This window comes from Capra hircus, chromosome 20 (genome assembly GCF_001704415.2).
Source record: "Capra hircus breed San Clemente chromosome 20, ASM170441v1, whole genome shotgun sequence".
In the NCBI taxonomy this organism is placed as follows: domain Eukaryota; kingdom Metazoa; phylum Chordata; class Mammalia; order Artiodactyla; family Bovidae; genus Capra; species Capra hircus.
Window position 1 is genome coordinate 57,608,198 of NC_030827.1, and position 17,802 is coordinate 57,625,999.

The 17,802-nt window shown below is 44.5% G+C and overlaps 2 protein-coding genes across 2 annotated transcripts in view; one reads left to right on the forward strand and one right to left on the reverse strand.

Moving 5' to 3' along the window:
* FBXL7 (F-box and leucine rich repeat protein 7) overlaps positions 1-15,690 on the reverse strand; it is a 453,273-nt gene extending 437,583 nt beyond the window's left edge. The window contains exon 1 of the mRNA XM_018065551.1: positions 15,534-15,690. Within this exon, the coding sequence (XP_017921040.1) occupies positions 15,534-15,570 (37 nt within the window). The 5' untranslated portion in view covers positions 15,571-15,690. The remainder of the gene's footprint in view (positions 1-15,533) is intronic.
* LOC108638397 (translation initiation factor IF-2-like) lies at positions 15,766-17,596 on the forward strand. Its single transcript, XM_018065479.1, has 3 exons — positions 15,766-16,112; positions 16,207-16,479; positions 17,321-17,596. Exons 1-3 carry the CDS (start codon positions 15,766-15,768, stop codon positions 17,490-17,492), a joined length of 792 nt encoding a protein of 263 aa, XP_017920968.1. The 3' UTR covers positions 17,493-17,596.

A 17,802-nucleotide genomic window follows, 5' to 3' on the forward strand; every position in this document is an offset into this window, starting at 1 on the left:
TCTTGGAACTTATTTTCATAGTAGTCTCACAATACACATTGTCCAAATGGGGCTACATAAGTTCAACCAGTGGAACAGCTGCTGATCTTTAAAAGTCAAAAAAAGACAAAACAATCGCATGAATGCTGCCCATGAATCTGAATTTACACCCCTGGTGAGTGTACTAAGTCGCCTCAGTGGTGTCTGTCTCTTTGCAACCCCATGGTCTGTAGCCCGCCAGGCTCCTCTGTCCATGGGATTCTCCAGGCAAGAATACTGGAGTGAGTTGCCATTTCCTTCTCCAGGGGATCTTCCAGACCCAGGGATCGAACTCACATCTCTTATATCTCCTGCACTGACAGGTAGGTTCTTTACCACGAGTACTACCTGAGAAGCACTCCAAAACAAAAGTCAACCAGGAAAATTCCCCCCAATGAGAGATTACATCCACTCCTCTGAGTCAAACACACACTCAGGTACACAAACAAAATACAACATACAGTTCCAAGTAGTTATCATGTCACAGAAACCATTTCAAGTCCTTTGTTCATAGAGTACAAACACCTGTATCCCAAGCTCCATCTCAGAAAGCCTGTGTGTTGAACTATTTGCTTCTTCTTCAGTTCGATTCTAACAGTGACTCTTTGTCTAAAGCTGATTGTCTAGCAGATACCATATTATTAAAAACAACAAATGGCATGTTAATTTTAATTGTATTTTTAATTCTTTAAATATTTAAATACATAGCTTATATATTTTTCTCCATTTACAGAAAAACACAGATGAGCTGAATAATGGAATTTATAGAAAAGGGTTATTTAAATGTAGTCTCAAGTACATGTACAACTACATACACACTACTGTTCAATAATGTTTTTCTTTTTTCCTGAAATTGATTATTTCACTTCTGATTTCAGTAAGGAGGGAAGCCAGAAACAGAAGACCTACTAGAAACCATTTCAGTCAGACACATCAAAAAATTTATAGTTTCTATAATAAAAAGGAGAAAAATACAGATGCAGAGCCCCCATCATAAAGCAAATCAACATACAAATTTACAAGGATTCATAATGCTACAACCCCCTAATCCAGAGAACAGAGTCAAAGGAATGATTTATTAACTTAGAGATCAATTTTTAAATGCTTTCTAGATTGATTTATTTCAACTGTCATGTAAACCCAATTTCCAAAGCAGTTGAAACCAGTATTACCAAACAATATAATCTGAATAAAAAATAGATGGTAGTGTTCTACTTAATACTCACTGAAAATAGTTAAGTCGACAATACACTAAATTAGTGAAGCTTGGGGACTTCTCTCAGTTGATGGGAATCCGCCTGCCAATGCAGGGGACATGGATTCAATCCCTGGTCAGGGAAGACCCCACGTGCCCTGGAGCAACTGACCCAGTGCACCAGTTACTGATTCCTCATTCTAGGGCCTGGAAGTCGCAACTGCTGAGCCAGTGCTTGGCAGCTACTAAAGCCCACAGGTCTAGAGCCCGTGCTCCAAAACAAGAAAAGGCATCACATTAGCAGCAAGCCCTTGCACCACAATGAAGAGGAGCCCCTGCTCGCTGAGACTAAAGAAAGCCTGAGCAAAGATCCAGCACAGCAAAAAATTAATACATACATACATACATACATACATACATACACTTTAAAAAAAAATCCAAAGTTGAAGTATCTTATGCATGGTTTTTAGCAACCCTAAAAAAATATGTATTTCACTTTCCTTAAGCACACAAGCTAAACTATTTTCATCCACAAGAAGATGGAACCACAATGTTCAAAATAAAAGTCCAAGTCAGACTATCTTCAGAAGAAAACATGCCCAGAGATACTTTTTTTAAGAGTAAAATATTCAAGTCCAAGAAAAGTTCACTGAAAATATGATAGGGTTTCTAAGCTTTTTTAGACCCATAAAGATCATAACTACAGATTCATCCTCACGGATCTGTTTAACAGAACTATATTAAAGACCTAATAGGTGAGCAGGGTTATAGTCCCAGCGAGTGAGCACATGATAGGATAAGCAACAAATAAATACAAAGGAACAAGAAACAGAAAATAAAACAGCAAACCAGAGGATAATGAATGTAAAGTGAAGCAATTAAAGACCAGATGAAAGAATGGATTTCTATCACGATACCAGGAACCTCAGTGACCTCTGGTATCAACTCAACCTGAAGGGCTTCTCCAGGACCTAAACACTTCCAAAGACCTCTGAACAGTGTGGTCCTTCAACAACAAAAGAAATGGGAACACTGAGAGAATCAGGACACCTGTGATGCTGATCATCCCCAATTTTAGAGTTGAGTCTCTGGTCCTCCCAAAACTAAAATAACTTTCTCTAAGCGTCTGGAACAGAAGTTTTCAAAGGGAAACACCTCTCACAGCCCCGGCTGAGAGTTAAGGGCTAGCAAGCACACCTGAAGGAATAATGTCATCATGTCCTGAATACTTCTAACAGTTCACTCTGCATTCTCATTAAAATGATCTTCCCACTGCAAGGCTGCTCCCGTGAGTCGTGACACAGCTCTGTGGCCTGAGAAGACCAGTAGGCTACAGGCATCCTACTTCTTCTCGAGCTCCAAAAGCAGTTATTAAAGGACAGGATGGATGCTTGCAAGACCTTCACTTCCATCCTTGTTGTTGTTGTTCAGCTGCTAAGTTGTGTCTGACTCCTTCCGACCCCGTGGACTGCAGCACCCCAGGCTCCTCTGTCCTCCACTATCTCTCAGAGTTTGCTCAAACTCATGTCCATCAAGTCACTGATGCCAGCCAACCATCTCATCCTCTGTCGTCCCCTTCTCCTCCTGCCCTCCATCTTTCCCAGCATCGGGGTCTTTTCCAATGAGTTGGCTCCTCACATCAAAGGATTAGAGCTTCAGCATCAATCCTTCCAATGAATATTCAGCATTGATTTTGTTTAGGATTGACTGGTTTGATCACCTTGATGACTAAGAGACTTTCATCCTTGGGTACAAGCAATTTAAAATCACTGTCAAAAATGCCTGGTGACAATACTCCAGCATGACTCTTTTTTTCTTGTAGCAGTTTAAAAGAAGTGATATTATAATGGAAAACATACTAAATTTAGAGTTGGAATGACCCCATCCATTCTCAGTTGTTCAATCAAGGCAAGTCATTTAACCTGCCAAGGGCTCAGTTTCCTCATCTATAAACTGGGGATCATGACAGAAACCACCCCCTCCTGCAGTCCCTGTGATAATAAATAAGCCTGATTTCTAAAATGCTTTATAGTTTCCAAAGCAATTGCATAGACATACTCATGGTGAAGTTTTCCAAGGGGCCAAGCAAATAAAAATACATATTGGAATAATTCCCCCTATTCATGGCTATTTCAAATCCACACTTTTGAAGCCAGAGGGAAGTATAAGATATAACTTATAAACTAGTTAGGAAGGAAGGAAAACATGCACAGCTCTTTCAGTCCACCCTTAGCTTCTGTTTGTGAGCAAGTGGCTAGCCCAGGTAAGAAGCTCTCCCAGAACTGAAATAATTAAAAGTTCCTGATGCTCTGGAGCCTAGAGGGACAGCCTCCCAGCTCTCCTTGGTGCCCGGGAGACTCTACAGAATATGCTAATTATTTTACACACTGCCATTCACACAGACACTAGTTTCCCTGCCAATTTGTCAGCAGATTGCTGCCTGATGAGCAGTAATTGGTCCTTGAGAGAGCCAGGTAGAGGGGGTTGAAAGTTTCTTTCCAAAGATGTCTTTCATTTTTGCTCACCTCATCCATAAAACTGTCGCTTTCACTTTTAAGGGCTACTTCCCAGTGGCTGCATGCCTTTGAAACACACAAACAAAACAAAGATCTGGAAAGATTCTGGCTGCAACTTACATGGCTCAGGCAGGAGGAGGTTAGAGGCACAGCCACGGGGACTTCAGGAGCGACTGGACCACTTGCCAGCTCTGTGCCCTGGGCAGTCAGCCCATCTCGAAGCTTCTGTATTGGCAACTGCAAAATGGGATGGTCTGTGCCCACCACCTCCCTGAATGTTGTGAACTAGAGGAGTAAGTGTGGGTAACACACTCATTTGGGGAAATAGAACCCACTAAGTGCTTAATAATTGTTACTGTTACGGAAATGAAAAATACAATAAACTTGGCAACAGCCAAGCCTACCAAATAATCTAATAGGAATTGTTTTTGTTCCATGAGCTAAGCTATCTGTAGGGCTTCCCTGGTGGCTCAAACTGTAAAGAATCCACCTGTAATGTGGGAGTGAAAGTGAAAAGTGAAAGCCGCTCAGTCATGTCTGACTCTTTGCGACCCTATGGACTGTACAGTCCATGGAATTCTCCAGGCCAGAATACTGCAGTAGGTAGCCTTTCCCTTCTCCAGGGGATCTTCCCAAACCAGGGGCCAAACCCAGGTCTCCCGCATTGCAGGTGGATTCTTTACCAGCTGAGCCACAAGGGAAGCCAGTGCAGGAGACCTGGGTTTGATCCCTGGGTTGGGAAGATCCCCTGGGGGAGGGCATGGCAACCCACTCCAGTAAGCTCGTTTGGAGAATCCCCATGAACAGAGGAGCCAAGTGGGCTACAGTCTTGGGGTTGCAAAGAGTTGGACGTGACTGAGCTATTAAGCAGAGCACAGGCTATTTGTAAGAAAAGAGAACTGAGTACCATAGTGATTTTGTTTAGAGTAAAGGGCAATCAATGCCCTAAATCCCATCCTCTCTGAATTTCTCTTCTTATATATATATCTTCTACTCCAGCCTCAGCCTCATACCTGTTCTTCCTCCCACTAGGGTTTGAGCCACCTCTAACAACTAGACCATGTGAGACCTGGCCCTAGACTTGGACTTAACCCAGATCTCCTGTGATTTGACTGGAGGACTCCATCTGGTCAAAGGTTCAACTGCACATCCAGGGAGCCTTTTCCTGACTGCCGTGCCTGGCCAAAAAGTGGGACGGTCACTCACAGCCAGAAGGTCAATCCACAAACACAAGAAAAATTCCTGGCATTTTTGTTTAGAAATTTTGATTCCTTCCCCTGCTACTTCTTCTTGGAAAATGAAGCAGAGGAATTTACCACAGAAAGGGGAACAAACAACAACAAAAAAAATGTTTTAATAACATTTCTACACATTGCTCAAGGCTTCTAAAGTTACAATGAGGAGTTCATGCAGTGTTAGCGACTGTTTTTCATTTTGTTACGGGTTTAGAAAGTAAACATGGATTGAGAGAATGAACACATCTAAAGCACAAGCGAATAAAGATGGAATAAAGATTTACAACTCCAGACACAGCAGACACTCCATGCACTGGGGAGAACGGTGGCCATATTACTCAGGAAAATTCTGAGACAGTTCATGATCATTTGTGTCAGAAGTCTGAAAGCTGGATGTCTTTGGGGTATATACCAGCATGTTTAAAAAGCATCTGCCTGCAGGCTCCCGTCCTCCTTGGTGGCTGAGCACAGGTGCGGCAAGGATCTAGGCTGCTCAGATGCTGCTGTACCTTCTCTGAAGCCTTCCAAGGTCCTCACTTACAAACTAATCACTTCCCATGTGATAAACCACAGCAGAGATAGAACAGGAAGATTTCCAAGAACAATTAGGGAGAAACTCCTAACAGAAGATTTCGTTTCTCCCAAAAGTAGAAGCTACTTCCCCTTCAATATACCTGCTTTTTTTTTTTTAATTGCAGTATAGTTGATTTGCAGTATCATTTAAGTTTCAGGTATACAGCACAGTGATTCAGTGTTTATATATATATATATATATATATATATATATATATATATATATATTACCATAGATTACCATACATCTAGCCAACAAAGGTCCATCTAGTCAAGGCTACAGTTTTTCCAGTAGTCATGTATGGATATGAGAGTTGGACTATAAAGAAAGCTGAGTGCCGAAGAATTGATACTTTTGAACTGTGGTGTTGGAGAAGACTCTTGAGAGTCCCTCAGACAGCAAGGAGATCCAACCAGTCCATCCTAAATGCAATCAGTCCTGAATGTTCACTGGAAGGATTGATATTGAAGCTGAAACTCCAATACTTTGGCCAACTGATGCGAAGAACTAACTCATTGGAAGACCCTGATGCTGGGAAAGATTGAAGGCAGGAGGAGAAGGGGACGACAGAGGATGAGATGGTTGGATGGCATCACCGACTCAATGGACATGAGTTTGAGTGGGCTCCGGGAGTTGATAATGGACAGGGAGGCCTGGTGTGCTGCAGTCCATGGGGTCAAAAAGAGACACAGGTTCGATCCCTGGGTCAGGAGGATCTCCTGGAGGTGGAAAGGCAACCAACCCACTCTAGTATTCTTGCCTAGAGAATCTCATGAACAGAGGGGCCTGGTGGGCTACAGTCCATGGGGTCACACAGAGTTTTGACACAACTACTGAAGCCACTTATCACACACATACACATATATAATGTTACATATATGAATATATATATATATATGAATATATATATATATATATACACACACACACACTGTTCTTCAGATTCTCTTCCTTTATAGGTTATTACAAAATACTGAGTATGGCTCCCTGTGCCACGCAGTATAGGTCCTTGTTGGTTATCTATTATATAGATAGTGTGTGTTTATATTGTTGCTGCTGTTGCCACTGCTATTTTAGGAAACATGTGCATCCTTTAGGTATTTGGAGAGTTGTAGGTATTCTGCAGAGCGATCATCATTGAGAGAGGAGCTCTAATCTTATGCCCACTTCCTACTTATCACTTACGTTCATACTTAGCACATCGGAAAAGCAGCGTCCCTCAGTGAATCTGAATTTATCCTATTGTTCTGAAATCACTGGCCTCCTAATCTAGCTTTTCAGGTTTTCACTGAACTTTGTTAAAGCAAGTTGTACTCTATCTAGAGATTCACACAGTGAATAGATGGAAAAAGAGGTCTAAATTTCTGTAACAAACGCCACCAAAAAGCTACACTCTGGAAAAGTTCAGCTGATGTGGACTTTATCAGCAGGTGGCAGAACTGCCCACATGGCTCATGTACAGCAGACACGGTGCCAAACAGCTTGAGAACACCTTGAGAAAGATGCGGTCTCTGTGAGGCTCTAGTCAACCTGTAGCTTCCTATCACATGTCACTAATCCAGGATGTCCATGAAAAGTCTTACAAAGGTAAGACATTTATTCCAGACATTCAGCATAAGCATAATTCAGGGGTTGCTTCAACTTCATAGATCTACATGTTTTAGGCTAATAATGAAAGTAACAGCAACACTATAGGTAGAGTCCATAGCCATCACTACACTGAGAACAGGACACATCCTTTATCAAACCCAATTACTGCTGCAGGAGGCTATGTCCCACAGAAGGCAGGGAAACAAAACTGGCTGATTTTCTAATGAATATCTAGATATATATAAATGGACATAAACACATACATGTAATAGAGAGAAAATTAACCTAGAGAAATCAAGGGTTCAGTTCAGTTCAGTTCAGTCGTTCAGTCGTGTCCGATTCTTTGCGACCCCATGAATCGCACCATGCCAGGCCTCCCTGTCCATCACCAACTCCCAGAGTTCACTCAGACTCACGTTCATCGAGTCCGTGATGCTATCTAGCCATCTCATCCTCTGTCGTCCCCTTCTCCTCCTGCCCCCAATCCCTCCCAGCATCAAAGTCTTTTCCAATGAGTCAACTCTTCATATGAGGTGGCCAAAGTACTGGAGTTTCAGCTTTAGCATCATTCCTTCCAAAGAAATCCCAGGGTTAATCTCCTTCAGAATGGACTGGTTGGATCTCCTTGCCATCCAAGGGACTCTCAAGAGTCTTCTCCAACACCACAGCTCAAAAGCATCAATTCTTCGGTGCTCAGCCTTCTTCACAGTCCAACTCTCACATCCATACATGACCACAGGAAAAACCATTGCCTTGACTAGATGGACCTTAGTCGGCAAAGTAATGTCTCTGCTTTTGAATATGCTATCTAGGTTGGTCATAACTTTTCTTCCAAGGAGTAAGTGTCTTTTAATTTCATGGCTTCAATCACCATCTGCAATGATTCTGGAGCCCCCAAAAATAAATTAATATCTAGATATAAATAAATGGACATAAACACATACATGTAATAGAGAGAAAATTAACCTAGAGAAATCAAAGGTAGTACTTTCCAGTAACTATAAGGATAGAAATGTATTGGGAGGAGTAGCAATATGAGTTCAAATCAAACAATAACCCTTCATCAAACATAAATGCAACCCACAGACATAGAAAACAAACTATGACTAGCAACAGGCAAAGGAGGGTAGGAATAAATTAGGAATTTGGGATTAACAGATATATAATACTATATATAAAATAGATAAGAAACAAGGACTCACTGTATAGCACAGGGAACTATACTCAGTATTTTGAAATAACTTATAATGGAAAAGATCTGAAAATATATATGAGTGTGTACATATATGCTGCGTGCTGCGCTTAGTCGCTCAGTCATGTTCACCTCTTTGCAATCCCATGGACTGTAGCCCGCCAGGCTGCTCTATCCATGAGATTCTCTAAGCAAGAATCCTGAAGTGGTTTGCCATGCCCTTCTCCAGGAGCTCTTCCAAACCTGGAGATCAAATCCAGGTCTCCCCCATTGCAGGCAGATCCTTTACCATCTGAGCCACCAGGGAAGCCATAACTGAATCACTTTGAATGTAAATCTGAAACTAACACAACATCATCAATTAACCACACTTCATTTAAAAGAAGAACATAACTGCACATGGGAACATTTTCCTAGGGAACTTCGTGTAGGGTCCTTTAGTAGATCCCTTTGTTGATGCAGAAATCTCTAGCACAGCATCCCTTTCTGTGAACCCCCTCCCCATGTGGACAGACTCACTCCCTCATTAGGAAGCCTGTCTCAGGTGTGCACAACTCTAATCAGCTTTTCCTCAGACCGAGTTAAATCTACCTACCTGCTAGTAACTTATATACCTTGGTCTCTAATCAGCACTCTGAAATTTAATCTTCATTGTGACCATGAGCTTTAAGGTATTAAGCTTCTAAACTTCATTTATTACCTTCTTCATAATAAAGAGAATTTATTCACTCTAGATTTTATTCATGATACTGCCACATAGTTTAATACTTTCTTAATGCCATCTTACAGGCTTCTCTGATGGCTCAGTGGTAAAAAACTAGACTGCCAATGCAGGACACGTGGGCTCAATCCTTGGGTCAGGAAGATCCCCTGGAGAAGGAAATGGCAACCCTCTCCAGTATTCTTGCCTGGGAAATCCCATGGACAGAGGAGCATGGTGGGCTCCAGTCCATGGGGTTGTAGAAGAGTCAGACATGACTTAGCAACTGAATAACAAAAACTGCCATCTTAAGATGCATGGTATCTAGAAGGTTCTAGTAGTCAAAAAGCCAAGCCAAGTAGTTCCAAGCAGCTTCCCCGAGGCACTACTAAATAAGGACTAAGGGGAAGAGTAATCACGGCCTCAAAAGCAACCCAGAATTCATTCTATTTCAAAAGGGTAGAGGGAGCAGACAGAGAGTTGACAGGAGATGATTCCCAAGGAGAAAGAAGTTAACACCTCTTCCCTTTCTCTTGTTTAAAACATGCAAAAAGATTCCCCAAATCTCCGAAAATACACTGTCAGACCAAACATGGCATTGTTAGCTTCACTACTGCTTTGACCTGAGCCAAGTAGTGGAATCAGTATCGTGTATCTTCTGATTTTCATCAGAGTGAATTTATTTACTGGAGGCAAAGACAAAGACCTGAATCTATTTAAGAATGACAGAGACCTTTGGTGGGATCTTCAGGTGGGAAGTCACATATCAGTAAGTCAGACAACACTACTGATCAGAGCAAGAGGAGCCTTGCTCTAGGTCCTAGGCTCCCCGTCCTCCCCCTACAAAAGCAGTCACAAAACATCTGATAGAATATAACTGTATAAAACACGTTTGCAAAGACTCTAGGCAAAAAACATATGCCCAATGGCCAAACTGACTTGGTTCCACTGAAGCTGACTATTCATAGAAGACTGATGATGTTACATTTGCATAAAAAGATGATGTACACCCTCCAGCATAAAGAGTAGTTCACTTTGGTAGAACACGGTGGTCAAAAGTAACAGTCAACACGCTTTGCGGATCTTCAGGGATTAGTCCCTCAGTTCTTCTAAGCCTCAGTCTAAATGCCAATTTCTCCATAAGGCCCACAGTGACTACTCTAATTAAAATCTGCCACACCCTCGTTCTCTCAACTCCCATCAAGAGTCTTCTCCAGAACCAAAGTCAAAAGCATCAATTCTTTGCTTCAATTAACATCAATCTTAACCTGGCAATTTTCTCTATGCAGAGACCTTAGCCCCTCAGAACTCGTCACATGTTTTACTAAGTTACTATGTTAACTGTTCCATTTCCCCTCCTTCCTAACACACATGCACACAGATAAAGATAAGATTGACAAGGATAGGATCTTTATCTAGTTACTGATGGATCCCAAGAATCAAAAGAGTTCCTGGCACATGATAGGAAATAAGAAGCCAGCATACACTGATTGAATAAATAGGTAATTGTAATGAATAAGAAATTCTGGGCTTAGATAAATCTGGCCATGAGTCCCTTTTCCACCTCCATTAGCTGTAGGACCTTGGGAAAATGATGGTCCTCTCTGAACTGTGTTTCCTCATCAGTCAAACGGAGATATAAGAATGCCTGTCCCATAGAATCATGATAAGAATGACACGATTCAGTGTATATGAAGAGCTTAGGATCATGCTTGGACAAAGCAGGAGTTCAAAAAATGTCACCTGCCATCATTTTTCCAGTAGTCACGTACAGATGTACGAGTTGGACCATAAAGAAGGCTGAGTGTCAAAGAACCGATGCTTTCGAATTGTGGTGCTGGAAAAGACTCGAGAGTCCCTTGGACAGCAAGGAGATCAAACCAGTCAATCCCAAAGGAAATCAACCCTGAGTATCCATTAGAAGGACTATTGCTGAAGCTGAAGCTATAATACTTTGGCCATCTGATGCAGAGAGTCAACTCAATGGAAAAGACCTCAATGCTCAGAAAGACTGAAGGCAAAAGGAGAAGGGGATGGCAGAGGATGAGATGGTTAAATAGCATCATCGACTCAATGGACATGAATTTGAGCAAACTCATGCTCAAACAGTGAGGAGATAGTGGAAAACAGAGGAGCCTGGTGTGCTGCAGTCCAGGGGGGAGCAAAGAGACAGACACAGCTTACTAATTAAACACCAACAGCAGCCATCATTATTATCATTTCAAGATATGTTCCCCAAAGAGGTGAGGGACTGGTAAGGATTTATGTTCCCCGGCAACTTGCGCTCCTCGCATCCGAAGAGCGCAGATCTGAGATGGGGGAAAGGGACTCGGGGCGTTGATAAAGCTACAGAGCTACCAAGGTCAAGCCCATCCCCAAACCTCATCAGTGCCAATTTAAAGACATGCAGGAGTTTACAAAGGAGCTGTTAACAGTGTAAGGATGACAGACTCAGCCCCGCTGGAGCTGAATAAACATTAACAATGAAACCACCAAGTAAGTGAGCGTGAGGCTGGAAACCTTAAAAGGCAGGAAAGCAGCTTCTCTCTGGCTACTTGAAGGGAGACATTTGTTTATTTGGTTTAACTGGAGTCAAAGCTAATGGTTCTAATGGCTCGAATCACCCCAAATTATTCTCCAGATTTCCACACAGAGGCTGTAACTTAAACTTTATGAAAGAAGATAAAGAAAATCAGTCTCCCATAAAAAGAGTTTACCCGAACATACTAATCATTTAGACATTCGCTTATATTTCTAGAAAGCTGAAGATCAGAACCTGTGTGGTAACATTTTCCTGGAGCAAATTCTAAGTCTGCCTGAAGCCTGGGAATTAAATCATTAATCTGAACATTCACTAAGTCTGTAGGAAAACAAAACACCAGAAACACCCAATATTGATAAGCACATTACCTTTAATCTCAGAATTAAAAGCAGAAACTGTCTGAGTTAAGAGAGAAAGTGGGAATGAGTGAGGAAGACAGAGATGAGGGTAGAGGGGATGACAAAAGGGAGAGGAATATTTACTGATTTCAGGGCAATAACGCCATCCCTGGGGGCTCAGATGGTAAAGAATCTGCCTGCAGTCCAGGAGACCTGGGTTCAATCCCCAGGTCGGGATGATCCCCTGGAGAAGGGAATGGCTACCCACTCCAGTATTCCTGCCTGGAGAATTCCATGGACAGAAGAACCTGGTGGCTTACAGTCCGTGGGGTTGCAGAGTCAGACATAACTGAGTAACCAACACTTATCAGGGCAATCATACTCATTATAACATATCTTCCCAAAGTGGTCCATTAAAGCATTATGTGAACAAACTAAAATGAAGGACTACATGCTCAAGGGTGGTTATGGCAAATAATGCCCCCCCCCCAAATTTTTGTTTTCTATCCTCAATCTATAGAATAAAGACCTTAAGGCTTGGGGACAACTGAAAAAAGTCTGGTAGCTAAGTAGAAGCTGGAATCAAATTTCCAGACTCCCAAATCAATGCTTTGCATTCCACACAAGAACTGCCTGGAGCTCTAACATGCATGTGATAAATGATTCAGATTCTGCATTTCTGACAAGCTCCCTGGGATGTCACAGAACTAGGAAGCCTCTCACCCACTGCACCTGCTAAGGTAAGTCTTGGGAATATGTTTTAAAATATCTTTTTTTTTTTTTTTTTTTAATTTTAAAATCTTTAATTCTTACATGCGTTCCCAAACTAGGAGCAGGACAAAGTGAGATGAAATATTGAAGTTTTAAAAGTTCTAATAATTCACAATATTTCTAAAATTTAAGGGTCATTTACATTGTGGTGTCAACTCCAGTAGTAAGCAAAATACATTTAAGTTGCAAATTTTTAAAGTATACACAAATACCAACACTTTATAGTTCAGGGATCTCTCACGGAGCCATTCTATGGATATACACTCATTGATCATTTAAAATACACCACGCCTAAATTGCACCATGGACTTCCCAGATGGCTCAGCGGTAAAGAATCCACCTGCCAATGCAGGAGACAAGAGTTCAATCCCTGGGTCAGGAAGACTCCCCTGGCGAAGGAAATGGCAAGCCACTCCAGTATTCTTGCCTGGGAAATCCCATGGACAGAGGAACCTGGCAGGCTACAGTCTCTGGGGTCACAAAGAGTCACAAAGAGTCAGAAAGGACTGACTCTTAGTGACTGAGCACAGATGCAGATAGCACTATAGCTGTAAAACTGTCGATGCTCAGTCTCCTCTGATAACAGAAATACTGTGTCTAGGGACTGCTTTGGCTTTCTTTAAAACTGGATGTTTCAGATAAGAAAGAAGGCATTAACATACCAAATTCCCACAGGCTTATTTGCATAGACTTTACCATCCAACAGCACAATGTAATAAAGTTGACCATACCCAATTACATATATTTTAACCTATAATACATTACATAATGATATATATTAGGGGGGGTGTTAAAGTACAACTGGGCAGAGTATAACAGGGGTGAAAAGATTTTTGAAAAGCTCTTGTTATTCTAACTCTCTATCCCCCTTCACTCCCCCCACCTCCATCTATAAGAGAAGAATCTGGATGCATTTGAAGAGAGTTGATGAACACTGAACACAGTGTGTCTCTCCAGCCAAAACGCAGTTACCTCCCAAAGCTTCCTATTGGTCCCCTTGAATCAGCTGAACTCAAGAGGTTTTTCTTTTCCCCCTATAAAAAGTCCACTGTGTATCTAAATCGGATTCCAGTAAAAATTTCACTTCAGCTGAAGTGAAAATGCAGAGGTAGCAGTTAGGAATAACAGCTGGAGAACATTAGTTTTCTGTCTCTCCTTTTCTCTCCCAAGGGTTGAAAACTCCACTGTTCAGACAGGAAGTAGTCACACACCACACACTGCACAATACGAGAACGCTGGGATGTCAGAACAAGTTGCAGAGGATTAGAAAGAGTGTGAGGGGGTTTCTTCAAGAACACAGAGCTGCAAATCTGTGCTCCTCTCTGAGTCTCCGACTCCCCCCACCCCCCATCATCAGTGTTCAAGTAAAGTAATGGGTACACACCCAGAACTGACAAACACACACTTCACTCCTTGAAAGCTTTTTAATAACTCAAGAGGAAGGAGGCTTAATCTTTCATTTTTTCACCATTTTTTAAAACATTAACTTCACAAGGTTTTGGGGGGTGGCCAAGATTCTCCAATCATCTTTTCTGGCCTAATTTCATGGTTGGCTATCTTAAAAGACCACTTTCAAATTTCTTTAAAAAAAAAAAAAACCAAAACATGAAATTGTCAGGGGAAAAAAAAAATCTCTCTCACTTAACTGTCCAGAATAAGGAAATCTACATATATCATATATATGTGGAATTCAACACATGATGCCCTGGAAAAAGAATGATTTAAACAAAAGGTTCTTGTGGATACGGTTTTCTTAAGGTCGGTTTCTGCTGTAATTTCACAAAGCTGCTGAGAAGAAACACAGTGGCAAGCAAGGGGGAGAGACATCCACCTTCCGTGGTCAGAGCTCCTCAAGTTTTGAACTGAATGACTGAAGTTTCTCTAACACCACATGCTGAATAGCCATTCTGCATTCCTAGCAGTCTGCAGGCGCGGGACCCCGCTTCTAACCGCCGGTCCTCTGGGGGCAGGCTGTAAAACCGACCCTGTCTCTTGCACTCCCCTCCAGCCAAGTTCACGAAAGACAAACCTTCCTAACTTCAGAACTGCAGGGAAACGCCTGTGCAGTATGCCTATCAGGGGCAATGCAGTTAATCAACCGGGTTCCAACACTACGGTTTTATGCAAAGAGGGGGAGGAGGGGCGAGGCAGAAGCCAACCCACACATCCATCACCCTTTTAGGAGTAGGTGGAGTTTAAAGTTTCCCCAACTTCCAAGTTCCCACTTGACAGGCAATATTTCTGTGCGATTTCCAGCCCCACGTAACAGACGGTCCTTTGCCCGTCTCAAGCCCCGGGAGAGCCCAGACCAACCCCCCACCCACCCCCTCCAACCCGCCACGCCTGGCCTCGCATGGCCCCTAGGTGGTCAGTTTCACGAAGCTGTCAGCTCGGGGGCCAGTGAGCAGAGAATGGAAACTTAACTTCTTCCAGAAGTTTTCCCTGCTACAGGAGAGTCCAAGTGACTGGTGCACAAAGGCCTGGGAAAGTTTTCCCTGCGTTGTTTCTCAGAACCGTCTTCCGCCAGCTGCCAAACTCTCCACCCTAAACCCCAGATGCCCCAGGGAAGGGAAGTTAAGGCACAGGCGTTCCGCCACAGGCAGAAAAGCCACGCGAGCCGTCGCACGGACAACCTGCGAAGTTGCTTAGAGAGACCCCGCCGTGAGAAAGCACCCGCGGGGCGCCCGAGCACTCCCTGCCGAGGGGGAAGGTGATGGCCCAGACAGGGTGCCCAATGGGGGTGCGCCCCGACACCACAGGGCGTGCGAGAACCTTCCTTCCCAGACGCGAAGGCAAGGGGAAAGGAGATGGGGGGGCGGGGTGGGGCGCGATCGGGAGTGTGAGGACGGACGGCCCACTCACCCTCGCTGCCGTACTGTTTGCCATTGTTCGCGCCCATCCTGCCGCCGTCATGCCCGCCGTCTCCCCGGACACTCCATAGCTGGGGCGCACCGCCTGCGCGCTCCGCCAGAGGAAAGCCCGCCCGACGGGACCGTTAGCTGCGCATACCCCACGAGCCGGGGCCGATCTCCGGCCGGGGGCGGCCCCCCGCACTCCGGTGGGCGGTGGGGGTGGGCTCGGTCCCCTCCTGGCAATGCCCCGACTGCGCCGGGTGGGGACCCAGGGACGGCCGCCGCCCTTAGAATCCGCGTTCGGGGCCGGCGGGCGCAGCGCCGCGGAGAGCCCGCGCCCCGGGGCCGCCCAGAGGCTCGCCGCGCCGCCGCCGCCGGGTCCCCATCCGCCCGCCCCGATCCCCCCGGCTGTGGGCGCTGAGCCGAGCGGCGCGGGCGGCCGGGGCTCCCGGGCTCTGCCGCCTCCTCCAGGCGCCCCCTGCGCACCCGCGGCTTCCCCTGGGGAGGGCGCGGCGGCCACTTGTTGCGGGTGCCCCGAGCGAGCGAAAGACTCGCGGCCCGGCGCGGCTCGCCCAAGGGCCGGACTTTTGTTAGCGCCAGGCGCCTCCTCTCGCCGCCCAGCGTCAATCACAGCTGGAGCCCCGGGGAGGAAGGCCGGCCCGGAGATGCGCGGCCTTTTAAAGGGGCAGCGCGCCTTTTCGGGGCTCCGGCTCCCCGCCCCAGCCCGGGCGCAGGCCCTGCGCGCCGCCCGCGAACTGCTGCGGGGGGCGACGGAAGGCGCGCTCTTGGCTCAATTTGACTATTGTTCTTTTCCCGGCTGGGTCCCTAATGAGTAAGATGAGCTTCCGGGTGTCGCTTGAAATCCCTTGGGTCTGCCTGCAAATACGGCCTGTGTTAGGTGCGGTGGCATTCCGAATCAACGCGCGCGGCAACCTGATTCTGTCCGACAGCTCCAGGTATGAGTGCCGGCCTCCTCCTGTGGCTCCCACGTTCGGGTCTGAGGCGGGAACTGAGGAGCGAGGGAGCCAAAACTTGAAGGGGAACTTAGCAGGGAGTCAGTGCAGAGCCAAAGACATTCCTCGCCCCGGTGCGGGAGGTTTCCTGGCTCAGAACTTTTAAGAGCTTCTGAGCCAGGAAGTGTGTCCCCCTCCCCCACCCCCACCCCCACTCCCGTTTCTATAATTTTTTTTTTTCCTTGTGGTTGGTGTTACCCTTTGTTTTATACATTACAACCTCTTTTGGAAATTTCTATGGCACTTCTAGAGTCTTAAAATGGCCTTTTGGTGTTCACTCCTTTAAATGGAAAAAGGAAATTCTTCTTAATGTTGTATTCCCTTTCCATATAAATACCTAGAATTTTATAACATTGCATCTTAGTAATGGCCTAGGCATTCACAGCGTAAATTACTTTCTACGGAGGCAGGCACGCAGCACAGTTTCTCTTTATAAGTGTTGGATGTTTTAAATTAAACTTACATAATGATACATATAATATATAAGCATTTATGATACCTGAATGGAGATCCAGAGTTTTCATAAATACCTTTTTCGTACAAGACTTGCGACCGTATGCAGAAATTGTCAGTGACGACTTTCCATAGATTCTCTTTGGGTAATTTCCTTTCATTTAATACTATTTTCGTTCTTAAAGATAAGCAAAAATATCATGTTTCCAAATTTTAAAATCTAGATTTATTGTTCCAGAGAGATCATGTTTTGAAGGAAAAATAAATTCATCTATTTTCAAGCACAGAACTAAATAATTGTACCAATCACATGTCAACTGTTCTGTTGCAGGAAGGAAGACCCTTTCCAGGGCCCGAAACTGGGCTTTTGTCTAACACTCAGAAATGAATCGTCCAAGGAGACACGTGTGCTGATGAAGCAAGAGATTTTATTGGGAAAGGGCACCTGGGTGGAGAGCAGTAGGGTGAGGGAACCCAGGAGAACAACTCTGTCATGTGGCTAGCAGTCTCTGGTTTTATGGTGATGAGATTAGTTTCCGGGTTGTCTTTAGCCAATCACTCTGACTCAGAGTCCTTCCTGGTGGTGCAAGCCTCATTTGGCCAAGATGGATGCCAGAGAGAAGGATTCTGGCGGGGTGGTCAGACATGTGGTGTCTCCTTTTGACCTTTCCCAAATTCTTCCGGTTGGTAGTGGCTTATTAGTTCAGGGTTCCTTACCAGGACCTCCTGTCCTAAAACAACCCATGCAAATTGTTACTATGGTGCCTGGCCAGGGTGGATGGTTTCAGTCAGTGTGCTTCCCCTAACAGTTCC

Bases quoted from the DNA above. Each gene is read 5' to 3' on its own strand.
- LOC108638397 (XM_018065479.1), top strand. From the start codon at position 15,766: ATGCCCCGACTGCGCCGGGTGGGGACCCAGGGACGGCCGCCGCCCTTA. The intron at 16,113-16,206 runs GTTAGCGCCAGG...GGCCTTTTAAAG, and splicing joins CGCCCAAGGGCCGGACTTTT to GGGCAGCGCGCCTTTTCGGG. The intron at 16,480-17,320 runs GTATGAGTGCCG...GTTCTGTTGCAG, and splicing joins ATTCTGTCCGACAGCTCCAG to GAAGGAAGACCCTTTCCAGG.